The following is a 27,379-nucleotide window of genomic DNA, read 5'->3' on the forward strand; positions in this document are numbered from 1 at the left end:
TAGCAATTCTGCTCTAAGCAGTCTGTGGTGGGCGGTGAACATACATCACAAGAGACAGAGAGTTTCAGTAAGACAAGTCCCGAGTAACACAAGAACCACTTCTTGTTAGGGTGACCAAAAAGGCTTCTCCCAGGATGCATTGCTCTGTTCTGTTAATCTATCCCAGTTTGGATTCCCCGGTTGGCTGTCAGCCTCTACCTCCTCCTCACTCCCCCTGAGCTTCCCCACCGGACCCCGTTCCCAAGTCCCGCCTTTGCCCCAGCCCCGCATAAAACTGTGAGTTCTGGGCTCATGTTTGTATTTGCCTCTGTAACCTTCGACAGTGTAGCGGCAATGAATGCTCCTGGCGGAACGCACCCAAATGCCCTTCTGGACTCTTTGCTACCGACTGTAGCACTGAACCCGCCCGTGCATCTGTGGGGGCACGCAGGACCCCATGGAGCTGGGCAGGGACGGTATTAGCAGTCTGCCCGGAGCAGTTGATGTGGGTGCTCATTCATCTTTTTTTGGCTAAATACAGCCAATAAATCTAGTTTGTTGTTCCATATCCATTTATTGTCTCTCAAATTAAGAGATGCCTGCTTCTCCCACAATGACTTGCTCCTGTGCTTCAGTTAAATCGTTATTTTCCCACTGGCTTATTAACTGTGGTGTGATCGAAAAAAATTGATCCCTGGAATTATCTGGAATAAAACAAAAAACCAAACAAACGATCTCTTAGACTGAGCTGGGGATGCACAAGATTCTTCTGCATTTTGCTGTTCTGAAGTGCTGAAGATACCTACCGCACCTTTAACTATTGACAATGACAAGAGGCGCTAACAGTACCTATGAACGGGTATGAGAGGTCTGTACAGTGATACCTTCCTTGATATTTTCCAGCTTTTGATCCACCATGTGAGAGTATTGTTTCAATGAAACAAGATTAATTTATTCCAAGTATAAAGTAAGGCAAATAAAAAAGAAGTCCTTACTTCTTGATTGTGTTGAATAGTTAAGTCCAAATTTTCTTTTTTAGCTTGAAGAAGTTTCCATCTCAGATCTAAAACGGCATCCAACTCCAATTCATTGCTCTTCTGTAGCAACTCACATTCCACATTACGTAAGCTGCAAAATATTGTTGCTTTAAAAATCATAAGCATTCCTTTTAAGTTTTAATCATCCCTTATTTCAATTATCAGATTGTGGACGCAAAGCTCTATATACTCACTTAAGTAAAATTATGCCATGCAGTTGTCATGCTACTGTTGCTTATGTAAACTATGAGAGATGTAGCAGCAGGAACTTAAATCAGATATGCACTTCGAATTTCCCTAAGTCAATTTAAGCACATAAGTTTTTAATTATGTTTCATTATTTTTATTATGGATCCAGTAAACTTCCAGGACGCCAAAAAACATCATTCCAATAACATACATTAAAATGACTAGCAAGTTTCTGTTTGTCTCTGCAGTAAGGCTCATTTTTTAACATGGATTACTGTCTCAAAAACATCACTGTCATAAAATGAACTCATACATGTGGAATAAACCTCATTCTTCATATTTTGTTTTCAAAGATATATACATCTAAACTACAGACAAACAATTGATCACAAACAAAATACAAACTAAAGGTCTACTCCTTTAAAATATTGTTATCTTATTTCTATTATTTTTTCAGCCAAAAGAAAATCTACTTGGCAAGTAACAGGATTCGCCTCTGAGCATCACAAGCAATATCAAAATAATCAAAACAAGTTTTAATGTAGAGAGTGAAAAACTAGTATAGAAACACATATTTAATCAACTAGCTTAATTATCTTACAATCAATTATTATAACTTCAAACTGGAAAACTCTTATTTCCGGAACTGAAAATCAGTGTTCACATTATTTGACACAAGTCATTTTTCAAATTGTTAAAACTGTGTAAGTATAGTTGTAATAACCAGTTGCTCCACACAAAAGTGAAAGTTGTCAGGGCCACTAATATAAATTAAACTGTAAAAAAAACCATGATTAAATTAAACAAAAAAATGGCGTAATTTCATGCAGAGCTGAAAATACTAAAATAGCTTACCTTAGTCTACATAAAGTCTTAAGTATTAATTACAGAAAGAATAGTATAATTAAAATCCAGTATACTGGGTTTTTCTAAATATAAAAAATTACCACCTTACTCCTAGATTTATGTACAAGCACCATTAATATTTTTTACAACAAGAACATTTATCTTATGATATGTGTTTTCTCAAATAAGTGACTAGCACAAATGTCATCAACAAGGGGGACAGTATTCTAGATTAAATGTAGCCTTTAAAGACATTAATAACAACAAATGATGAAATTTCAGGTTTTTACATGCAGCCTACAGATATTTTATAATTTAATAAATTCTGTCAAATCTTCATTTAAAAACAAGATGGACTTCATCTGTGTGATCAGAATAATTGTATGCCATCAGTAATTGTTCCACAGAGTGCCATGCACTTAACACATTTTATATTTTTAATAAATGTAGGAGATAAGGATCATTAAAACCTGTATGTACTGCAAGAAAACCAGTGGCACATTACTAGCTTTCAGTATTTACTACGAGACCCACACCCAGAGGAACCAACACATCTCAAAGGGCAAAACAATCAGCAACGAGGTAAGTAAAATACCATTATTTTAAGCAACTCTTAGCTAATGCAGTAAGAAGATAGAGTGGTAAGTCATGGAGGAAGTAAGAGGAATCTGAACAGTGAGACTGATGCCTTTTCGCTGGTCCTAAAATTATGAGCCAGGCACAGTTAGATGATAAAAAGGGGTTATCTTTGTAAGGATCCTTAGGTGCACAATTCACATATACAATCTTTATACGATTAGCAAATTAGCATATCTGACAAAAATCCCCAATTGAAGACATAAGTGGTGAGGTAAATCCCCCCTGTTCAACCCTCTTTGAATTCCCCCTCTTTTAGATAGGAGTTAAACTTTGTTTATGAAAATGTGTCTTGGAGAGCTAGTTTCAACCTTGGCTTCCCCAAGATTCTAACCTTGGACCCCCAGCTTGGAGCCGCTGGGGAATTTATTTTGTCTTTCTGTCTAATAGAGTAGATAAAATGCTAGCTACGAATACTATGATGGGCTACAGAGCTACAAATATATGTGTAAAGAATACAGAAAATATATAAAAGAAAAAAAGGCAAGAATGAATTCAGCATCAAGAGCACCTGTAAACTGTATAAAAGGTTGTTTGCGGACATCATATAATAGGTTTGGAAGACCTTTGTTTTCCCATGGCTAGGGAAAAGAGAGATGAAAGAAAGCAAGTAGTCTTATTCAAAGATGGTAAAAGAAGCATCTATCTCAATTAAAGACAGCCAAAAACTTGGTGGCACCAAAGTTAACAAAGCAGAGGTTAGGGGAAAAAACAGGACTCAAACTGAAAGCTAAGGAGGACTAATGCAAAGAGCAAGGATTAAGAAAAGGGTAACCATTTTGATAGTTTGTGGGCAGTGGAGAGGTCATTCTGCTTACTAAGCCTGATATTTAATACTTCTTGTAAGGAGAGCACATGGAATGAAAGCAAGGGAACAACTACTTTTTGAATAGTAATTAAAAAGAAACACCTTCAAATCTTTAAGCAAACTACCTTGGTTTTTATGGCAATCAGCTTTAAAAAAAGGTTTTCCTTTCAACTCTTCTATTAATTACCCAGCAAAAAAAAAAAAAAGAGTACACTGAAGATACATGCACACTAAAACTCACTCAGAGAAAAATTAAAACTATGTGCTTAACTGGACCAGTAGGGGGAAAAAACAGCACCACAAACAAGTTACGTGACACCACAAGTCATAGCAAATTAGGAATGTTATAGAAATGAAAGATGTCCATAAGAGCATTAAGATGAACAGCATAACAGTAAGTACTGGGAGAAAAAAAGCATTAAAAGTAACTTCCTATGCACAGCTCCTAAACTTACAATATTAATAGTAAAAACTTATAAAGCAGAAAAGCCTATTTTTGTTCTTATTATAGAACCACATCAGCAACTAAAAAAACACTGACAACAAAACTGATGGAATATTATTATGTTACCTCTTCATTATTTTATTTGTCTACTTAAACATCTTCAAACAAAATAGGGATTACCCTTAATTAACCACTTTATTTCTGTGATATTTTCTTTAATCATCACAGTGACATCAGCACATGCAGTGCTTTGTGAAAGCTTCATACCTACTGAAGAAGAGTCTTCTTTCCATATTCATTTACAAGTAGAAGTGCTACAAGCATGAAGTTCTTGGAAGCTTAAGTCACAAAATCACACAAAATCCCTGGAAAGTTTCAAATCATGTATGATTTGCAGTCTAAGGAATTCAGAGACTGCTTTGCACTTCCATTTTCACATATTCATAGTTCATTGATCATTGGTTTTGAATTAAAATATGTATTTTAGCAACTAGACCTTTTATCTAAGACATCATTTTTGGTAGTACCTTAAGACTATTTAAGAAAGCGTATGAGCAGGTGAAATAGATTTTGAGTTCTACATCACCAAACACTCAAAAATTCACATTCACGTCACAAGTCAGCTAATCACAGTCAACAAAGAACATTGCAGAGAAACAGTTTTCACTAGCTTTCCTTCAGTATTTGGCTGAAACTGTAATTTTGTATCAGAGAAACTTTCTTTCATTTACTATGTAGCAGTGCAATTATGCTAAACTTCTGCAGTTGAAGTAGTCTGCAGCCTGACTTCCTGACCAAAGTACCTACTCATGGCATTTTGCTACTCCTATACAACCGGCAGTTTTTTACAATCAGATGTTAAATAGTGACAAATAGTTCTCACAGTTAAGATAAACAGGATGAATTAAAGTTTACTTTAATTGTGCCAAAGATCAAACATGTATCAGGTTAACAAAAAGAAGAGCCATGTGCAAGACTAATAGCCAACCTCTACCTCCATAGCTATTGCAGAAAACCCTTCTGGAAGTCCACGTCATTGCTCCTAAATGGAGACAGAAACTACCTCTGCCATGTTTCCTATGCCTGTGTGAGAATTTTTGCACATCAGATGGCCAGTATGCACACCTGTAATGATGGAGTGACTGCTACCAAAAATCTGGTAAAATAAAAAACTCCTTAACACCAAGGTAGCATTAAGAAGCAGGCATTCTTTATACAGCCAGATGCACAAGGGGGTAGCTCCTTCTAAAATCGGAAAGTTTCTGTTTATTTACTGTATTTTACATACAAATTCATTGATCATCCCAGAATAAACATGCATATGATAATCATTTCCCTGCTACCATTAATATATTTTCCCTCTCCTTTACGCATGTGTTCTTCTGTCCTGGGGGTCTCTCTGGTAGTCCATAGTGGTCAGGGACAGCAATGTTACAGAGTCAAGCTGGCAGGGCACTGGGGCTGGTGAACTTACAGTTCTCCTTCTTACACAATGGGCATTGTGCAGTTCCACAGGTCAGTGGTTTTAGGAGAACAAGCATTGTGTTAGCTCACCAGGTGTAGACAATTTATCATCTGATAACATGTCAACATTAGTGGACAAAGGAAGGGCTACAGATGGCACTTATCTGGGCTTCTGTAAAGCCTTTGACACAGTCCCCTACAACTGAACAAGCTTGAGAAGTGGACCCATGGGAATCTCAGGAGGCTTAACAAGACCAAGTGCAAGGTGCTGCACCTGGGTCAGGGCAACCCCTGGTGTCAGCCCAGGCTGGGGGATGAACAGATGGAGAGCAGCCCTGCCAAGAAGGACTTAGGCGTGCTGGTGGAGGAGAGGTAGGACATGACCCAGCAATGTGCCCTGGCAGTCCAGAAAGCCAAATGTGTCCTGGGCTGCATCCAAAGCAGCGTGGGCAGCAGGGCCAGGGAGGGGATTCTGCCCCTCTGCTCTGCTCTGGTGAGACCCCACCTGCAGTGCTGCATCCAGCTCTGGGGTCCCCAGCACAGGGGGACATGGACCTGTTGGAGTGAGTCCACAGGAGGGCCAAGAAGTTGATTAGAGGGATAGAGCACCTTTCCTACAAAGAAAGGCTGAGAGAATTGGGATTGTACAGCCTGGAGAAGGGAAGGCTTCAGGGTGACTTAACTGTGGCCTTCCAGTACCTGAAGGGAGCCTACAAGAAAGATGGAGAGAGACTTTTTACATGAGCATGTAGTGACAGGACAAGAGAGAATGGCTTTAAACAGAAGGAGAGTAGGTTTGGATTAGATATTAGAAAAATCCTTTACTGTGGGAGTGGTAAGACACTGGAACAGGTTGCCCAGAAAAGCTATGGATGCCCCATTCCTGACAGTCAGCTCAAAGCCAAGGTGAATGGGGCTCTGAGCAATCTGGTCTAGTGAAAGGTGTCCCTGTCCAGAGCAGGCAGTTGGAATTCAATGATCTTTGAAGCCTGTTCCAACCCTAGCTATTCTGTAATTCTAGGATCTAATAACTGTATTGACATGGCCTAGTTTGCATATATCACAGCATATCTGGTTCTTCTTCAGTCTGAATTACGTAATTTCAGGGATCTAGAAAATAAACCACAAAATCAGGAACTGTATTACTAGACTTAAAAATACAGAAACGAAGCTCACCTTCTAGCTTCTGTTACAGAGTAGTTGACTGGAGAGGATGAACTCATGATGTCCAATAGGTAGATTTTAAGTCTATAAACTCTGGAGAATGAATTGTTGACTGTATATACGTTTACTTGACAAGCTCCCAAGATGATTAAAATCTGTAACAGAGACATGCTTTAGTTTAATTGGCAGCATACTGAAAGAATCATTTGTTAATACTCACAAGCAATTAGAAAACTGTTACTACTATGTGAACAATTACCAACTACAATTTTACAGTTTTAGTCAACTCTGAGAATTGTACTTCTAGTCTCCTAAGCTTAAAAACTGTAGATTAATATATAAATATATAGTAACATAGCAGAATAGCCCCTGCCAAGGTTTTCTGAATATCAATAAAACTATTTTGTTTGCATACATTGATCCTCTATCTCATAAGACTATTACAAACTCCATTTCTCTTCAAAATAATTCTATTGAAGATAAATGTGTATACTATGATTGCATGTACTGTCTGATAACAGCCTTTAACATAGCAAGTTTTCCAAGTGTTTCATAAACCTAGAATAATCTATTTGAACATATTTTTATTATATTAGATAAAACAGTAATATTTAGGACTATACAGGAGGAATATTAAATTGAACTATAACTCCACTCACTTTTAGAAAAAAATCACTAGTGTTACAATAAAAAAGAAATCAATACAGACAATATATTTATAATGCAGACCTTAAAGAAATCCATTATTTACTTCAAGTTGAAGTACAAACTCATTAATGATCTCTTTCCATTAATTAAAGCAAGGTAACATGAAACATCAGTTGTATTCAACAGTCAATAGTAATGACCCATAAAGGTTTATTTTTGAACATGATAGCAGATGGACATTCATATTAAAGTCTAAAACGGGACACTAGCCTGGACTCCATCTTTACCATCCCTGGCTTGCAGCCACATGTTTACAGAATCATAGAACATGCTGAGTTGGAAGGCATCCATTAGAATCATTGAGTCCAACCCCTGTCCCTGCACAAGACACCCCAAGAGTCACACAATGTGCCCAAGAGCATTGTCCAAACGCTTCTTGGACTCTGTCAGGCTGGTGCTGTGACCACTTCCCTGGGGAGCCTGTTCAGTGTTCAACCACCCTCTGGGGTAAGAGTCTTTTCCTGACATCCAACCTAAACTTTCCTGACTCAGTTTCATGCCATTCCCTCAAGTCCTGTCCCTGGTCACCAGAGATAAAGGATCAGTACCTGCCCCTCCACTTCCCCCTGTAGATCACAATGAGGTCTCCTCTCAGTCTCCTCCAGGCTGAACAGACCAAGTGACCACAGACATTCCTCATAAGGCTTTCACCTCCAGACATTTCACCAACCTTGTGGCCCTCCTTTTGCTAATACTTTAATGCCTTTTTTTATATTGTGGTGCTCAATGGCAGCACTTGGTGTAATATATTAATAAAATGATGATTTTATTCATTCCAGTTGCTAATAACCTGCACTAAAAATATGGAGAAGAAAAAAATGCATTCATGCTTCAATCTATAATTTTAACAGAAAATGTAGAAAAAGAACCCTTACTTTTAAAAACACTGAGTTTGTGATTCGGGGTTTTTTTGTTTGTTTGTTTTGCTTTTACATAAAAGCAGTATATTAATAAAGAATAGCTAGATGTATCCTTTGTGATTTTTAACGTCTATCCATGAGAATTCACCTTGGTGTATGTGTTCATAAGACTCAAAACCCAATAATTACCATGCAACAATCACTCACACACCTAGAAAAAACAACACAGCTTTCTTTCCATCTCAAATGAGAAAACAGTTGAAAACTTCATTTTTAAAGTATGGACAGTAGTATAATTTCTAAGGACATATTTAGTTCCATTAAATTATTGGCGCCTTGCACACTGAAAACTTTAACTTTACATGAGAGAAGAAAATCTTGACAGACTACTTGTAGTACTGTACTCAACAAAGATTAATTGCTTGGATTAAAAAAAAAAAAAAAAGAGGTAGCCTGGTATGGGAAACTATACCTCTATCAATTGTGCCAAATTTTCACATTGAGACATAGCTCTGAACACTAAGAAACTAGTTTTTCATACCACCCTTTTCTTAATATTTATTGCCAAAACATATATTTCGCTTTATACCAAAATCTGAATAGTAGAAAAAAAAAAAGTGGTGCAACTAAAATTTTCTCAGAAGTCTCTTTTTTTTTCCTCCAGAAGAATTCATAATCACTATCCAACAAATAGCTTCAGCAGGAAAAAAAATCTGTCTCAAAACATAAGCAAAATCTCCTCTGATATATCCACACCACTTTGAAGTTTTAGAACCTTCTGAAATTACTTTTAAGTCTTTTAATTACTTGGGGGGGGAGGGGCGGGGAATACCTAATGACTGTTTTCTGGGAATGCTAATGATTTGGAATATGCCACATTTCTCTCTAAGATACACATCCATAGTTTACTAGCACACAAATGGATACACTCCAAAAGCACGCTATTTTAATTCGGAAAAAAAATTCAGGCATGGAGTGGCTCATAAGAGCCCCACGATTAAACAAAACAGTTAAGTTTTTGCTTGAGGAGGCAAAACATTCGATGGATGTCACCTACAAAACTTGTGTCATATTCTCCTCACGAACTACTGAATGTGCTTAACTAACTTTATGAAGGCCATTGATTTAGACTGGAGATAGGAAGAAATTCTTTATTGTGAGGGTGGTGAGGTACTGGAACAGGTTGCCCCATCCCTGGAAGTGTTGGAGACCAGCTCTGCGCAACCTGGTTTAGTGGGAAGTGTCCCCGCCCACGGCAAAAGAACGGAACTGGAGGATCTCTAAGGTCCCTTCCAGCAAATTAATTCTAACCAAGATGTACTAATTTAAAACACACAAAGACAGGCGGAACTACCACATCTGTGTTGCAACCTATAAAAGCTCACCAGCAGTTGTTTCGACTAGCGAGTGGGTTTTCACTAATGCAGGCTGAAAAATTTTAAGCAAGCCAAAGACCAAAGCAGCAGCATCCCTTTGCTCCGCTGGCCCCGTGGTTGAGCGCACGCCGCGCCGGCGGCTTTGGCGCTTTACCTGGCAGGAAGGGCTGGGAGAACAACGTCAGAACAGAGCTCCAGCAGCAGCAGCAGCAGCACCCCGAGGCCGCTCCGGGCAGCCGAGCGAGCGCGGCCGCCGGGAAGCGCGGCGCGGTTTCCAGCTCCCGCCGGGATGGGCGCGGCGGCGCGCGGAACCTCGTCCCAACGGCAACTTCCGGCAGCGGCCGGACGTCATCGGCGGGCGGTCCGGCAGCGCCGCCGCCCACACCTCCCACACGGCCCGCACAGACACGGGTTAGGGATTCTGAATTCCAGAAATGTAACAGGCGTGTAGGAAATTAAAATGACCGACTGGCGTGAGAGCCAGATTGAGATGTGGATGTCCTCAAATTCGGGGCAGCACATCTTTCACTCAGATGATCATGAGAAACAAACAGGTAAATGATCTTGAAAGACCATGGGACAAAAATCACAGCAGGGTGGATGAGGGAGACTGGTAACAAAGTTATCATTCCCCTTCTGTTCGCCTCACTGCACAAAGGGAAATGTTCTTCGAAACATCTCAACTGAGAGATTTCAAGACCCACATGTAAACATGTATGATGTCAAACAACAACAGCATAAAAGACTGAGTGAATAAAATCCACCCTACAATATCCTAGGAAAGTGGATAATAGTAGTAACATGTCAGTGAAATATCCTTCAAGGTACAAATTGAAGTTTTAATTAAAAGAAAAAAAAAAAAAAAAGCTCCATAATATTTTCACCCTCTAAGGTAAAGACTCAAAACTTAATTTCTAATTTCTGTCTTGATTTGTATAATTGGCTTTTACCTATGGTTTTTCTGCTTCTCCATCATGCAGTTATTCTAAATGTCTTGTGCCAAACTAAATAAGTTCTTTGCCCAGGTTCACAAAAATAGATTTCATCATGTTGCAGTTCTTTTAATAACAGCATGGTTGGGGTTTTTTTGATAAAAATACAGATTGAAGGGGACATCCTCTCTGCTGTTGTCTGATAAGTAGTCAAAAATTACTATGATGAAAAATGGCCTTAACTAATGCAAAAATTTAAATTATGTGATCATATGAAAGGAAACAGACTTAACATCATGTTTGAATGATCTGATAGGTTTTGGCAGTATAAAAACTTGGAAGATTCTGAACCAGTAATACTAGCTTATCTGCCCAAAATGTCCCACACACTGTTTTTCACATTGATTCACAAAAATTACTTTAGATACAATACTGTTGCTGCGTGCATGTAGTCAAACAAATACCTTTCCTTCCTCCCATACTGAAAAATACATCTCTTATACAGAACCATAGAATTATTAAGGTTGGAAAAGACCTCTAAGGTCATTGAGTCCTACCATTAACCCAGCACTGCCACAACCACCACTAAACCATGTCCCTAAGTGGTGCATCTATATCTTTTAAATTAAATACCACCAGGAATTGGGACTTTTGCCCCAAATGGCCATTCATTTTTACATAGGAAGAAATATATTTTAATATATCAACGATTTTCTATTTTTTATGAGAAAGTTGGTGCCAGGGATATGAGCTTTGCCACCTCCAAGAAAATCAAACAAATTTGACATATTTAAGCCATCAGAAAATTGCAGTTTGTTCTTGCTTAACACAGATGGTGTGAAGTTTTTACAGTTAACATTTATAAAGCAACATTTTGCATTTAAGGAGGAGAGAGCCTAGAACAAATCACAACTTGCTCTGTGGCAACTGCAGTGGGTGTTTTGGGCCTGACTTGAGTTTCAGTATCAAAACTGAAAGTGGTAAGATGATTCTTCTCACAAGGACTCGCCTTTATGTTCCAGTAGCACAGAGGGTAGCTGGCAGAAAACTGACCTGGAAAACTTGCGCATCAGCCCACACACCAAGAACTTGAGCACAAGTGGCTAGGGGTCTGCCCCTAGCAAACAGTGTAAGGAGTAATTTTTTGTGCCAATACTCTTACAGCTTTCTACTGGTTTGGGCCTCCATTGTATGGCACAGACAAAGTATACAAATGACTTGCAGGTGGTACTGTGTGGGGCCATCGCATAGGACTAAAGCCACAGAGAGCTGAGGGGCTACTTTTTGATGCAGAACTCGAATTAGATACGACAGGCAAGCTGTAAGAAAGAAGTTCGTGGGTTTATATCTGGTTTTGAGGTCTTCTCTTTGAAGAAAGGTATTTGTGGGGAGGCTGGCAGTGGCTGATGCACTCAGCAAGGAGATCAGCTGACACAAACAGGAGAGGAGGGCACAGTGGCTTGAAATGCTAGGTGAGAAGGAAGTTTAATACGGGTTGGTAAACAAGCCTGGAGAGAACATATGTGGAGAGGACAAGGGGAGTAACATAAAGTCTAAATTAGTAGCAGTTCTAGTTAAAAAACAAAACCAACCACCAAACCAAAGAAAACCTCCACCAAACCCAGGAGTTAATGGCGACTAAGTAACAGGTAAGGACTCTATTACAGACTTAAGAAAACCGTGGATTGTTGGATGCTGGGGGAAGTCAAGACATCAAGCAAGTGGCTGAGGAGTACCCGAGCAACACGGACAGCTTTGGGGCCGGCAGCAACACGGGATGAGACGCCCGGGAAGGGGACGGCTCTCTAACAGAGCTCGCGGGGGCATGACACACACAAAGAGACCCGTGAGACAGTCGCACCCGCCCGGTTTGCGAAGGAGGATGGCGATCATTAACCACGCCAGCCTGTCAGTGGCTGGGCAGGGCCCATTCGCCCGTATACGTGGCTGGCCTCAGCTCCGCTCCCGCCGCGGCCGGGGGCGGTCTCACAGCGGCGCCGCTGCAGCGGCTGCTCCTCCTGCTCTTTTCTTCTTTCTCGGCCTCCTCCGCTCCCCCAGCGGCGCCGCGGCCGCCCCGCCCCCACCGGAGGAGGAACGAACCACTTTTACGACTGTGGGGAGAAGGAGTGAACGAGGCTTTCCCCATTCCTTTCTCCAAGCCTGCCTCGGGTCCGGCGGGCTCTTGTCTCTCGTGGCTGCCTGAGTTCCCTCAGGCGTGGAGGCGGGAGCCGAGCCGTCTGTCTTACGGCGGGGCGCGCCGAGTCCCCGCCGGCACGCCGGAGCTCCCCCGCCGCCCCGGTGCGGCCTGCCTGGTGGTACCGGCCTGCTGGCGGGAGGAGGCGGCGCGGCCGTATTTCCCGCGGCGGGCGGCGGGCCGGTCGCTAGCTCGGTTGGTAGCGGGGAGCTGCAGCGCCGCTGGTGAAGTGGCGGGTGGGCGGGCGAGCGGGCGAGCTGCGGGGAGAGAGAGAGAAAGGGGGGCGACGGGGGCGAAATAGATAGCGCGCAAAAAAAGGGATGGAGGAAGGAGAGGAGGGCAGGCGGAGTTTCTTTTCCGCGCGCCCCCTCCTTCCCCCCACCCCCCGCAGCGCTCTCGCGCCGTCGTGCTCGTGTGCGTGAGGGGGCGAGTGGCCGGTCGGGGACGGGCGAGATGGGGACAAGGCGGCGGGCGGCTCTCCTAGCCGGGGGTGGCCTGGCCCTGCCCGCAGGCGGGGGCTGGGGCTGCGGAGTGCCCAGGGGGTCTCTCTGTAGAGGTGAACAGCGGGCACGGCGCAGCGCGCCCCAGCCAGGGGCCGCCCGCCCTTGCTGACGTGCCCTCTTGTGTGCCCTTTTCTATGCTCCCCCGGCCTGGTGTGATTATCCCGGCAGTGAGCGGCTCCTCGTGTGCCTGGCAGTGCCTCGGTGGTTGCTGGAAGCGCAGAGCCCTTCCTTCTTTCAGCACGGCCCGCCTGGCGGCAACAGGGCGTCACGTCGGTAAGAAAACATGAGCCGAGATTTCAAACCCGGAGACTTGATCTTCGCCAAGATGAAAGGTTACCCTCATTGGCCAGCCAGGGTAAGGCTCCCCCTCCTCCCCCTGCCTCGTTCTCTGCGGGGTGTGCTCACACACCTGTGTTGAGCGGCGCTTTCTGCGTCGCCTCCTATGAGGGAGGGCACGGCTGAGCTCGCGGGGGTAGAAGCGGCTTTGCAGTCACATTGCAAATCCGTAACAAGTAGCCCTCTCAAGCAGTCATTACTCGTCCTAATTTGTGTAACGCGGCTTTACGGAATCAAGACTGCTGTATGGTAGCGTGACACTGGAGCAGTGCAGGCCCCTGGAGCTGTACAAAAATAGTGTCCCCTAGTAACTGCTCTTTTTTGGCAAAAGAAAAACACGAATTTATGGCAGGATTCCTCCTAAGTGGGCTATGTCTACTGTGCTTTCTGATAAATAGGATAGCGTGTCCAGTCTTTTTTTGTGTTCTCTGTGCTCCCGTAGAAGAGGCATGCCAAGTTCTGGGACTGCTGTAGGTCATTTGTGGGATGTGGGAATGGATGTAGAAAGGTATTTAGCTAAGATGCTGACTTACGAATTGGTCTTCTTTTAAAGTTTGTTATTCTTTTGGTAGTACTTCAGATTTGGGCTTCCACAAGTTATCAGGTCAGCATAATGGTCCAAAGTGTTGCTGTTGCTTTTGCTTAAGGACGGGCAGTATGTGAACAAAATTGAATTGTGCCTTTCACCTGTAACACATGATAATCTCTCTTTTTAAAAAAAGTCATCATGTGAAAAGTATTGCTGTAAACTGAAAGTGTTGTAATTTTCTATTGTTGATAATACTGGTTTTCATTCTGGTGTATTTTTTTTACATACTGTTCAAAAGAGATCTCAATACCTCCTTTACTTCTCTGTAGCTATTTTTATTCCCATTTTAATGCTTAACTTTTACATATTTCCCCCTAAACTGTTCTTGATTGTTATTTGATTTGAATTATAATAGTCTGTTTTTCTTAGGTGGATGAAGTTCCTGATGGGGCAGTTAAACCTCCTATGAATAAAATGCCTATTTTCTTTTTTGGCACCCATGAGACGTAAGTCCTTTATATTTCAGTGTTGTATTCTTTTCATTCTAAAATGCTGTGACAAAAAGTTATCTTCTCTGAATGTAGTGTATTTCACCCTATTGTATTTATTAGCACATCTTCCTAAATTGATCTCTTTTATCAAGATGTGCTTCTCTAACATTTGCTTAAGCTGTTCAGGTGAATGGTAGACCATAACACGTACGCTTTGCTCATCAGAAGGAAAAAAATTGTACCCACAATGGTGCGGCTGACTGGTTTTACTTTTTTCTGTAATGAGTTTTAATTATAGGCCGTATATCCTCAAAATTCTCAATACTGTATTCTCAAAGAACGTGAAATAGGCAAAATTTGAGAAACATGTACCGCCGTTGTTTTTGTTGCGGTTTTTTTTTTTTTCTGGTGAAGTTTTGGGTTGGGAACGGTGTTGTTTTTATGAGATCTGGAGAGAGATGAGGAAGTGAAGTTAGCTTCATACCTATCGATCTGCAAACTACTGATCTTTGGATACTTTGAGCAATGTTTTGCAGTGATACAGTATTTGCTTTGAGAGACTGTATATCTTCCACTGCTGAATTTAATAGAAAATATTCTGGGGTGTATGCAGTTCTGTCTTTCTGAAAATGACTGTTACTTTATAGCATGACTGATTTGGTTACTGTAGATTTAAGACATCATCAGATTCAGTGCTCCATTTGTTGTTGGCGTTGTTAAAAGAAGCCCAAGCAATTAAAACCTATATTGGTGTGCTTTTAATTACTCTGTTTTTCCTAATAAAATGGCAGATTGAAGTTGTGTGCACAAGTTCTCCACTTCTCACGTGTTGTGGAAAGACATTGCTTTTTTTTATCTTATTAACCCTATTGAAATTGCTTTAATCTGGTACTTTGCACCTATCTTTTAGTAAGCCTTGCTCAGACAAGATACGTTGCCCTGTTGAATTAAAGAGCAAGCTTCCTCTACTCTTGACATTACTCGTTACTACTATTTTTTTTTTTAAAGTGATTTCTGTGATGAAAAAGATTTCTATGTACTTGGCCCATGTATTTTTTTTTTAGCTGATCTCATCTTTCAATAAATCTTTCAGTGACTAAATTTTTTTAGTTTGGTTGAGGTTTTTGTGTGTGTGTAATTTCGTGGATAAAGGAGAGTTCCTGGAATTCGATTCAAGGTTACAAGGTTTGTCTTGTCCATTGTTTTAATTATGATTTTAAATATGTTAGGTTACCTTTTTTTTCTTAAATTTTTTCACACAACTGAACTTTCTCTTTGGCAGCTGCAGTGCAATACAGCTTTGGTTCTGCCATTGGTGAAGTGTGTGTCATTCTGGATTGCACTGGGGTTTTGTGTGGTTGTAAGTGAGTTCAGGAGTGCATGTTGAATGTAAGGGAGATAGAAATAACTTCTTACCTAAAGCTTTAAGAATACCTGTGCAAGTTTTAAGAAGTTTTATGTACTGCTTCAGATTTAGCTTAGGGCTCCTAAGAGATGTTTGGGTGTGAAAGGTTTGGTGACTGGGGGCTTTTTCATACTTTGCATGAGTAACTTGAAATGTCTGTTCCTCACTCCGATGTAGTTACAAAATAAAGTTTTGCTGCCATCTGGTTTTTGTTAGGCTCTAGGTTACTACATTTCAGAAATCCACAGAATTCAAGAGAAACTTCCTGCCTCTGTTTCACACACATTGCAATGTACAGGGTGTTCCATGACCCATGTGTCTCCTGGTGTTTTTTAAATGTGCTGCTTATCTTAAGTTCTGTAGAGTGGTAACAGAGAAAACTTTTTTAATTCTTGGCCTTACATATTCCTTACAGCAGATACCTGTGAATAACAGTAGTAAGGAACAGATCAGGTGACAAAGGAGACTGATGTTCCTTGGCATGTAATTTTGTTTAGGTTTTTATTTGTAAATAGTGACTTCAGTGATCCATCAGGAATTATGTAGAGTTAACAATTCCTTGCATTTTTTTTCCATGGGAATTAAAATAAATTTGGTAAACTTGTTCTGTGCCATGCTTCTCACAGTTAAGACTTACACATCTGTGCAAAGTTAAACACTGTACCTTCAGCATTTTAGTAGGCTGTATGTGTGCAGTCTGTCTTACTGTAAGTACTGGCAACTCTGAAAACCCACATAATCAGTTTATCACGCTAAAAAGTCCTGTGTGAAGGATGATGTTTTGGGGCTATGTGGATGTTTACAGCAGGAAAAAGGAACCATGCAGAAAAGGAAAGCAAGACTGGCTTGGGAATAATTCTTACTTGGCTTCTAGAAATAATACTCTGTTTATGAAATTACTGTAAATAAGTATTAACCTGTACTTTGCAGTTTTTTGTTTTCTCTTAAGTTTTGTAAAAAAAACCCCAACTGAACATGTTACTATGTGGGGAGAGTAATAAATGGCTACTGTTTTAGTAAGCACTTTGTTTGGATATGTTGTGGCAGTAGGTCATACCGGTACAAATTTTGTTTGGTCACAGACAAACAGGTCACACTGAACTCTAATTTCTGGACTTTATGTATTAGTGTATTCTCTTTTCATTCAGTTTTTCTTGTTCTTTTTTTCTTTTTTGGTACATGGGGTTTAAACTGCAGGAGCCTAGTAAGCCTCATAACTATTTCACAGTAGCTGTTTTCTGGTGTTTTTCAATGCCTGACAATAGGGGCCAAGGCTTAGAGACTCTGGAAAAATGCGTTCTTTCAGAGAATAGGCAAGAAAAGAGGCAATGTTTTTCCTGGTTTTGTCTCTTCCAATTGCTCTTTCTCCCTCCCCATCCTTTTGGCTTGTGTAAATACGCTTTGCCAGGTGCATGTTTCCCACACTGGCTGAATCCTCTCTAACTATCTCTTGCCAAGAGGTAGGTGATTTCCAGTCTAATCTGACAATGGCTTATTTAATACTTGGTGCACACAAATGAGTATTTATTGCTGGAGTAGAAGATGCTTAAGCTTTCTATGAGATGCTGTGGGTTTTTTCCCCCTCCTTTTAGTAGAGTGTAAGTCTGAAGTAGCTGCTTTTTTTTAAGGATAATGAAGGAAATGGTGGTGTGGAGCTTAGAAGTATCTATTCAACTTTACCATGAGCTGGTACTTTAGAAAGCAAGTATCTGCAACTTTTCAAATAGTTGGATGTAATATATTTGTAATAACACGGTCATGTCAAGGCATGGATTGAAACTGAGACTGTACAACTGAAGTGTGGTCTTTCTCTGTTAGCAGCATATACATTGGTACAGTGAAATCCTAACTGTGAAAGGCCATGAAGGTAGAGCAGAAATGAAATAGTCTTTGATGTTCTTCAGCGTAAACCATAATATTGGTTCTCAGTAACATGGTATCTCGTTTCCCCAAGTCTTAACTTGGAGATGCTAATAGTGAATACTGTGACTTTTTCATATGAGGAAAGCTAGTAGGTAAAAGCTTTAGTTTGACAGGTTGCAGTAGGGATAGGAGTGGTTTTTGTTTGTCTGGAAGAGATATACAGGCAGCATCAAGACTGTTCCAAAAGTATCTTAAAAATAAAACAATAATCATGTTTACTTCATCAAGAAAATGACTGGGGGAGAAGCTTAAAATAAGAAAATCTTTATTGTTTAAATTTCATAAATCAAGTTGTGAGGTCCTGTTGTCAGACCCTGAAAAACTACTGAATGCTGAATTAATTACATATTTATGTAGCATTCTTGAAAAGATGGGGGCAGTTAGTGTATTCAGGTGGTGTTTTTTCACATCCAACACAATAAAAATATTAAAGAAAGCTTTATTCTTAACATTTAAGCATGATGTTCTTTTGTAAGGAAACAACTGCTCTTTCTCTTTGGTTGTAAGCTTAGTTTTTAATTGATGCAGTTCACAGTAGCTGGTTGACTTGTTAGCTGCACTCTTAAGATGCAGCAGTGAGCGTTTCTTGCCCAGATACGGAATGCTTTGGGAAGGAGGGAAGTCTCTGTGTGGTGGTAGTAATGGAAACCTTGGGGTGTTGCAGGCCAAAGTTTAAAAAACTAAGGACTAGCAGAAGAGTAGTAATGAATTTAACCTTTAGTAACACATGGTGCTTACTTCTTTGAAAATACTAACCAATTAAAATCCAAATTTTGTTCTTTCTTTCCTTAAGGGCATTTTTGGGACCAAAGGACATATTCCCTTACTCAGAAAATAAAGATAAATATGGCAAACCAAATAAAAGAAAGGGTTTTAATGAAGGGTTGTGGGAAATTGACAATAATCCCAAAGTGAAATTCTCTCATCAACAGGTAAGCTATGCAGACTACAAATCTTTGTTGCTTTGGGGGGAGGACGGGAAAGGCAACAAGTGTTTTCCTGACACAGAGGAATGACTTACTGCTCCTGTTTAACTGCAGCTTAGACAAAATTTCATATATTCTAAAAATTTAAAATACTGTTTGTTATTTGTGTCTAGTATCAATAGCATAAAAAGAGATGGAGGTTGTTTAACTGGAGATACATACATACTTATGACTATATATATTCCTGAAATACTTAACTTTGTGACTGTGTTTGAAAAGTGGTGGGTTTTTGGGGTCTCAGTCACTCTACCCTCTGTATTCTGAAACCAAATACCTATGTCCACAAGTATCCTTGTAAGATTTCAGTACATGCTTTCTTAGTGTGCAGTATTAATACTGTCCCTGCCCACTCAGTGGGGTCCCACGTGCCCCCACAGATGCACGGGTGGGTTCAGTGCTACAGTCGGTAGCAAGGAGTCCAGAAGGGCATTTGGGTGCGTTCCGCCAGGAGCATTCATTGCTGCTACACTGTCGAAGGTTACAGAGGCAAATACAAACATGAGCCCAGAACTCACAGTTTTATGCGGGGCTGGGGCAAAGGCGGGACTTGGGAACGGGGTCCGGTGGGGAAGCTCAGGGGGAGTGAGGAGGAGGTAGAGGCTGACAGCCAACCGGGGAATCCAAACTGGGATAGATTAACAGAACAGAGCAATGCATCCTGGGAGAAGCCTTTTTGGTCACCCTAACAAGAAGTGGTTCTTGTGTTACTCGGGACTTGTCTTACTGAAACTCTCTGTCTCTTGTGATGTATGTTCACCGGCCACCACAATTCCTCCTTTCTGTATTAAACAAAAGGCCTCCCCCAAGGATCCCAACACCCAGTGTCCCAAAGAACCAAATATACACAAGACAACAAAATGATCAGAAGCACCCACAGCCTAATGTACCAGCAAGTCCTCAAATCTTTTAGAGGATTTTTCTCTATGGATGCTCTCACAGGCGAAGGTGAGGTTGAAGCAACACAGTTCTCTTTGGGCTGTGGCACAGTTCAAGCATTCACTGCTGGTGGTACCAGGAACATCCAGAGGATGGCAGGGTGTTGGGTGCTGGGCATCCTGGTGGTGAATGTGGGCACAGGCTCTGGCAGTTGTTTCTGTTGGGGTTTCAAAGAAAGTTAAAATTTTGCCATTTCAAATGGGGGGGTTCTTTCCCTTCCCCCCTCTTTTACTTTGGGGAAAGGGGAATAGTATAACTTAACAAAGGTATGGGAACACGTGGTTAGGGGATGAATAATAAGTAGTAAATAAAGAGAGGAGTGCAAGTTAACAGAAAACATGTCAATAGGAGTATTGCGGAGTGTGGTTGTGGGAAAGGCAAAGCAGAGGGTGGTGGTAGGGAAAATTAACTGTTGGGAAAGCAGCAGAAGAGGTAAGATCTGGGGAGACACCAAGGGTGTCTTGACTTACCTGTTCGAAGTCTTGTTTGCAGTTCTGGTTACAGGACAGTGAGTCTGTCTCTGTGGTGGACATCAGTGCTGTTTTGCACCGTCTCCGTTTCCAAGCAGTGGTTGTCTGCTCTTTTGACTGTACCCTGTTCATCTTGGTTGGTGTTGTGTCTACAGCAATGGTGTTCGCTGGGCTGGTGCAGGGCTTGTTTTCTCCTCTGGCAGTTTCCAGGTATCACGTGACCTTTGGCTTCTTCACCGCAGTCTTTTGATCTTCACACTTAGCATCAGAATCTGAGAATTCACTGTTCTGTTTCTTTGGCTGCTTTTCTGCTTGCTCTAGCTGCACGTGCAAGCTGGTCAGGTCGACTGCTTCCCTTACGATGTTTTTGCAGCTCTCTGGGAACAGTCTGAGTCCTACAGCCTGGCTCCTGCTACCGCCCCCTCTTTCTGCTTCTCTTGCAGCACAGGAGTGAGGGCTGCGGCCAGGGCTGGGGCTGATGTGAAAGACACCACGTGGGCAGAGTTCTTGCAGCTGGGGGAGCCAAGCGGCAGTAGCTGCGACTAGGTAGCATCACGGCATTCGCATAGCCGCAGTGGAGCTGACAGGGGGGTGCCAGGACAAAGTATCCCTTCAGGAAGTGGCTCCAGCTCGCTGCCACAGCAGGGGAGGCCAGGTCTACCTGGCCGAGAACAAGAATGACCCCCCCCTTTCAACCCCTGCACCACGTGGGCAGCCAGGGTGGGCCATGGCAAGCAGCAGCACAGGCAGTGTGGCTGGCTTGGGCGTGCCCCTGCTTCGGCGGGGAGAGGCAGCCAGGCGTGAGCTGGCAGGGGGTTGCTGGCGGGCTTGGCGGCAGCAGCGACGGGGGAGAAGAGTGGCTTTGCCAGGGCTTTTCTTGAAGCTCCCGTGCGGTTGCTGAGGAAAGTCCAGCCTGGGGCTGTAGCTGCTGCTGGACTTTAGCTGTAGGGCGCTCTCGGACAGCAGCTCTAGCAGCTGTTCTTGGGCTTGGTGCTGGTGCCGCTCCACAGCTTTGGCTCGCGGGTTTTCAAGCTGTGGTAGGAACCTGTGGGGTCAGGGTGCCGGTGCAGTCCTAGGGGCTTTGCAGGGGAGTCTTTGCTGCTTTGCTCACAGCTTCTACTGGGGCTACTGGCGCCCGAAGCCAGCTTGGCTAGGGCACAGAGCTGACACTTAGGGGCAGGCTGAGCCTGGTGGGAGCAGCTGGTCCGGCACAGGGCTTGGAGCAGGTGGGTGCGAACACTTCACAACCTCCCCTCACGAAGCAGGTATGGGCACTGCGTTTTTGCAGCAGGTTTTGCAGCACCTTGCTCTCTAGCATGCACACCTGCAAACTCACTACGGCTGTGCAGCAGAGGGAAGGAAGGCAGGGCAGCGCACGCAGAGGTGCTGCTGTCCCCAGGCATCCTGGAGTCTCCCCAGCTGCTACCACCCTCACTCTCGGTCTTGGCCTCAAAGGAACGAGAGGTGGGTTGGTTCTCACGAGCAGGGCCACTGATGGAGGGGACAGGGACACAGGAGAGAGATGCAAGATCTGCGGCTGGGAACGGATTCTCAGTGGAGGGAGAAGGGCCCAACGCAGCACGTTATCGACGTGTGGGAGGGGCCAGGGATAGAAGAGGGACCACACACGGTAACATAAGTGGGAGCAGGTGGGGGAGGGGGACCACGTGCGGGTGAAAAGCCCACCACTACTGCTTGGGCTTCCACGTGGCATCCGCCATTTTGTTTGAGGGGAGTGGAGGCGGGAGAACTAAAAATAAAGGTAGCAGCTGGGATTGCGGGACTGATTCTGCTGCCACCGCGATCTTTGAGCAAATTTGAAGTAGAGGAAACTGGAGAAGTGGGTACAGGGAAGAGGTCTGGGAAGGAACTTGAAGTAGCCTGGCCATCACTACCCCGGGCAGGGATCAAAAGAAATCAGGAGGAGGCAGGCAGATGATAGCAAACCTGTGCACTCTGGCAGAATCCACCTCCCAGTTTCTCTTGAAGCAGGGCAGAGGGATCAGGGATGCAGGGAGAGGGAAGCGGTAAAGGGTTTTTTAAAGTGGGGTTAGCATTTCTCAACCGTTTCACAAGACTATCAACAGCTTTTGCTAGCTTGTAAAGCAAATAACCTCCCGACGTAAACAACCATCACACAAAGTGTTTTAAATGCTCAACTAACCACTGCATAAATAACCACTGCACAAAATGTTTTAAACCTTCCCTGGTATAACGATAATTTTCCCGAACAAGGACTCTTAGAACTGGGAGAAAAACTCCTCTCGGGAGATGAGAGAATTCTGCCCCATCTCCCTCTCTTCCCAACCCTCAAGATAAAAGGCAATTAACAAAAAAGGATACAAAAGTGACCCATATTACCTTAGAGGGTCAAATAAAAGTCTTAAGATTGGTCCACCGACTTTAGACCAGTCTTCTCTTTCCCCAGAAGGTTGTCAGTCTCCGCTGCTGAGCCCCTGATAGAACTCAGAGGTTTCTTTGGGGCTATGGCTGCTCAAATGGGACTTAAATCTAGGAACTACTGGAGACACTGTCGGGGATGGTCCGAGGCCATTCAGTTGAGGCGCTGTGGGGTCCCTGCCCAGCTCCATGGGGTCCTGCGTGCCCCCACAGATGCACAGGCGGGTTCAGTGCTACAGTCGGTAGCAAAGAGTCCAGAAGGGCATTTGGGTGCGTTCCGCCAGGAGCATTCATTGCTGCTACACTGTCGAAGGTTACAGAGGCAAATACAAACGTGAGCCCAGAACTCACAGTTTTATGCGGGGCTGGGGCAAAGGCGGGACTTGGGAACGGGGTCCGGTGGGGAAGCTCAGGGGGAGTGAGGAGGAGGTAGAGGCTGACAGCCAACCGGGGAATCCAAACTGGGATAGATTAACATAACAGATTAACATAATAGATTAACATAACGGATAGATTAACGAACAGTGCATCCTGGGAGAAGCCTTTTTGGTCACCCTAACAAGAAGTGGTTCTTGTGTTACTTGGGACTTGTCTTACTGAAACTCTCTGTCCCTTGTGATGTATGTTCACCGGCCACCACGCAGTATTTTCATTCTAGCAGTTGGAAGCAATGCGATGTTTGCCTTTTAGCCCCTGTCACATGACTTGATTCAATTTTTGTCCATCAGTAGTTCCTTGCTTCTTGTCCTTTTTGTAAGACTTCCAAGCTTAAACCAGAACTATGCAATCCATAAAAGGACCCAAATTTAATATGAAGACAAATTCTCTTACTCATTTTGTCTTTGCTTGCTCTGAACATTCTGTAACTTTTAGTTTTGTTATGTACACTGAATGTATACTGACTTTGGTTACATTGGGTCTTCTAGGCAATGCTGCAATAATAAAAAAAAGAATTGCTGTTTTCTCTTTTTATTTGCTGCTCTTACACAACATGCCAGGTTGCCATTTTAGCACCAATGAATTCCTGCTTCATAAGATACCCCAAGTTACTGTGTTTCTAGTTTGAAGGAGAACATGGAAAAAGATGTAAGGAGTTTCTGAAGTATTGTCAGAAGGTGATGTATTCCAGGTGTACACTTTCTTCTTTGGGATATGGAGAGATGCTAATCCTCATATCACAGTGCGAAGGACTGTAGTAATAAGAAACAGATTCTTTCTGCTAATGTATGATACAAATTGATACACCTTATCCTGACAATTGAAAAGAGGTGTTCTGTGGGTGGCTGAGGTAATTGTAAACTATAACTTGTGTGTTACCAGTCATTCTAACTAGGTTGAAATTTGGGTATAAATAATCAACAGTAAAAAGTTTGTCTAATATTTTGTTTCACTGCAGAAATCTGTTACTTCATTTAAGCAGTGCTTCCAGTAGCATCAGGCATTCCTAGATACATCTCTAATTGGAAGAAGACACAAAACATGTTGCCAAGAGATAGGTTTTCTTAGTGTGACAGCTTTTCTGCAGTATAGTTCTTTCATCTTTTGAGTTCCATTCAGGTTCTTCAGCTTCAGCAGCAGCATCACTTTTCACACTGTCTTTCTTGGTCAGGTTCTGTCTAGAGCCATTGGGTTGTTCTTCACAGTTTTTTCCCTATTTTTTTACTGAAAGGAAAGAAAAAGCTTTTTTTTTCCACCGGTCATATTTTAAAAGTGTTCCTCTAAGTGAACCTTAAAATTACTGGAAGAAGAAACTTTTCTTAGTAGGAATGGTTTAACTGGAGTCCTCCATCCAGTTCTGGGCTACTCAATACAAATGGAGGAACATGAACATACTGGAAAGAGAGACCCATGAAGGGCCATGAACATGAGGGACTGGAGCATTTATGCTGTGAGGAGAGGCTTAGAGAGCTGGGACTGCTCAGCCCTGGTGAACTTATGTGGAATCTCTGCAATTTATACAAATATGTGAAGCAAGGGTGCAAAGAGCCTGGGTCAGACCCTTTTTAGGGGTTTCTGGTGACAGGACCAGCAGCAAGGAGCATAAACTGAAACATAGGAGGTTTTCTGTGAATATAAGGAAGATTCTTTTTTTTTCCTATGAGGGTCACCGAGCACTGCTACATGTTGCTCTGTGAGGCTATGGAGTCTTCATTCTTGAAGATACCTAGAAGTCTTCTGGACATGGTCCTGGTCAGCCAGTGGTGTGTTTCCCTGCTTGAGCAGGAAGATTGGATCGGTTTGAATTACAGAAAGAATGCAGTAATGCAGTAGATTATGCAAATTTTCTTCTGAATTTGCCCTTTAACTTTAGAAGGCTTTCCTTTTGACAGTCTTCTCCTTCCACCCTGTGCTAGGTGTTATTAAAAGCGAGTTTTACTTGGAGCAAGTCAAGCCCTTTAGTCAGCTTTTGTTCTTACTTGTGGGTAGTCCTTGTTGGTGCTATTGGAGTACATCTGCAAAAGGCTTTCTAGATGGGACATCTTGTAAAATAAAATAGGACACAGTAAGTGTTACTTAATCTGAAAAAAAGCTGCCAGTAAGGATGTACTTGGATTGTTTCTTTGAGGCATCTCTGAAAATGTCAGGTCATTCAATCATGCATCTTTCATAGGGTTTTTTTCCAAAGCACTTCCTTTTGAGTTTAGTTCTTAAAGTATGATGTCACTGTTATGCCAAAGATTTTAGATGAGATGGAGCAACCTTCTGCTTTTCCAAGAAGAAAAAAATTGTAGTATGATAGTTGGTTTTTGGTTTGTTTTCAGTTGCTTTGGCTTGTGCGTTGAAATGAGCCTTCTCTTTCCAGTACTTCACTCAACAGCATACAATTCACAGTGCTGAGACTTCAAAGGCATCTTATTTCATGTTCTTGTTAGCTCCCATGGTGTTTGGCTGTTGCAGCTTTCCTGTTCACAAGGATGTTGCCATATTACCCTCTCCTCAAAGCTGGGGAAACACGTGCATATATTTTCAGCCCCTACTAATAAGGGAAAGATGCTTATCTACTTGGTGAGTCTCTGTGACTGTCATTTAACAGCTAAGGGTTTTTTTGAGGGGTAGGACTTCTGGATATCTTAGTCAGGGAAGGAGTGGATATTTAAGTGTGTAATGTCCTGGTTTCCCTTGGGATAGAGTTAATTTTCTTAGCTGGTGCAGTGCTGTGTTTTGTATTTCGTATGAGAATCCTTTTGATAACACTGCTTTAGTTTTTACTAAGTAATGTTTTCCTTGGTTTAGAGTAAACATTCTTTAGCAACAACTAAAAAATCTGTGAGTTTTGAATTTGATTCTCATACTAAATACAAAACGCAGCACTGTACTAGCTATGAACAAGAGACTTATGTCTATCTTAGCTGAACCTGGGGTTGCTGGGGAGTTTATGGGGAAGCTGGTATTTGTTTTAAGGGTAGCAGAGTGCTTGAAATCAGCTTCTGAGGCTCCAGCATCTTTGCCAAAAAGGGGTATAGTATAGGCCGCAAAACATTCACATCAGGGAATTTGGTGCAGTTTAGTCAGTTGCCATATGCTTTTTGTGGCTAGTTCTGGTAACAAGAAACAAAGACAAAAATAAAAGAGTTGGAGAAACATGCTTCCCTCTAGCGACCTCTGCTCTTGCTTTGTTAGTCCCCAGTGTCCTCTCTGCATGTTACAGTGTGTCCCCTGGGTAAGACAGTGGTGGTATAGGAGAAAGTCAGGTGTGAAGTAGTTACTTTGTTTTTACTGTTCCTTGTTTCTTACGCAGCAACTGCGGTGTGGGCTCCTCCACGGCCTGCAGCCCAACCCTGGCGTGTACCTTCTGTCTGCCCTCTGCCAGTGCTTGGTGTTAAGGGAATTTCCATGTCTGACCATCCAGGAAACACTGTGACAGTCACAGTTGCCACCACCTGAGCTGGGTCTGAGGCCCTTTGCAGCGGACAGCTCCAGTGATCCCGTTGGGTGTACTGCTGACTCCCTGCACACGCCACACTCACACAGTCAAACAAGGTTTCCTTACTGGCTTGACCCTGACTTTCTGTTAGCAGTGTCAGATAGCTGGATCCATAAAATAATTTAATCATGATGCTACCACAGAATAAGAGCTTGAGTGCTTCCTGGGAGGGAGCCTGGACAAAGGAAGCCCTGGACATTTATACCGTCGCAGTCCAAGGTTGGAAACTGTTGGGTTTTACAATTGAGTACTTGGTCCCAGCTGTCTCTTGAGTGTCCACTCACCTGGCTGGCCACCATTCCCTTTTTATGCAAAGTTCAAGATCTCTTGCCTCTAGCTTCTGCCGCTCACAGCTCAATCTGCGATGATACCGGTTACCTTCACTAAATGTACTCCTCAACATGAGGCAGCTCCTCTAGGCTGGAGCTTGGCTTGGGCAATGGCTTGTGTGTCTCCTCTTTTAGTCTGTCCTTGACTCTGGCACCTCTTTTGCCTCAGAACGTCTTTGTGTCCTCTGCAGGCATCTTGTTCTGTGCATGACCATCCATCTCTCCGTCCTCTCTCCCCCTTCTCCCATTGCTATTTGGGTGAAGGCACCATCTATTCCCAGGTGAGGTGGGATGTTGAGGGCCTGTTCACCCCTTGCCAGTCACCTCCCCAGGACCAAATGGGCAGTGTGCTCAGGGCAGTGGTGGACTTGGTTCCACCCGTGTCACCGGCACCTGCCCACGAGCAGAGGGATGAGCGTAGGCAGTGAGGGATCTTGAAAGTGAAGGCAAGTAGCTGCTTATGGAAACTGAGAGGAAAGGTAATGTAACTGATGAGTAAATATGCCAT

General features: G+C 42.8%; 2 protein-coding genes across 5 annotated transcripts in view; one reads left to right on the plus strand and one right to left on the minus strand.

Annotated features, from left to right (window-relative positions):
- CCDC171 (coiled-coil domain containing 171) overlaps positions 1-9,833 on the minus strand; it is a 157,972-nt gene extending 148,139 nt beyond the window's left edge. For all 3 annotated transcript variants that reach the window (XM_032095779.1, XM_032095778.1, XM_032095782.1), the window contains exons 1-3: positions 9,667-9,833; positions 6,581-6,723; positions 975-1,107 (exon numbers count right to left, since the gene is read on the minus strand). In XM_032095779.1, coding sequence (XP_031951670.1) covers positions 975-1,107; positions 6,581-6,627 — 180 coding nt within the window. In that variant the 5' untranslated portion in view covers positions 6,628-6,723; positions 9,667-9,833. The remainder of the gene's footprint in view (positions 1-974; positions 1,108-6,580; positions 6,724-9,666) is intronic.
- Positions 9,834-12,755: 2,922 nt separating this feature from the next.
- Positions 12,756-27,379, plus strand: part of PSIP1 (PC4 and SFRS1 interacting protein 1) — a 38,304-nt gene continuing 23,680 nt past the window's right edge. Inside the window, exons 1-4 of one of the 2 annotated variants that reach the window (XM_032095890.1) lie at positions 12,756-12,833; positions 13,310-13,496; positions 14,436-14,512; positions 18,619-18,757. In XM_032095890.1, coding sequence (XP_031951781.1) covers positions 13,425-13,496; positions 14,436-14,512; positions 18,619-18,757 — 288 coding nt within the window. In that variant the 5' untranslated portion in view covers positions 12,756-12,833; positions 13,310-13,424. Of the gene's footprint in view, positions 12,863-13,309; positions 13,497-14,435; positions 14,513-18,618; positions 18,758-27,379 lie in introns of both variants that reach the window. The other variant, XM_032095891.1, reaches the window with a different exon arrangement.

Source organism: Corvus moneduloides, chromosome Z (genome assembly GCF_009650955.1).
Source record: "Corvus moneduloides isolate bCorMon1 chromosome Z, bCorMon1.pri, whole genome shotgun sequence".
NCBI lineage: Eukaryota > Metazoa > Chordata > Aves > Passeriformes > Corvidae > Corvus > Corvus moneduloides.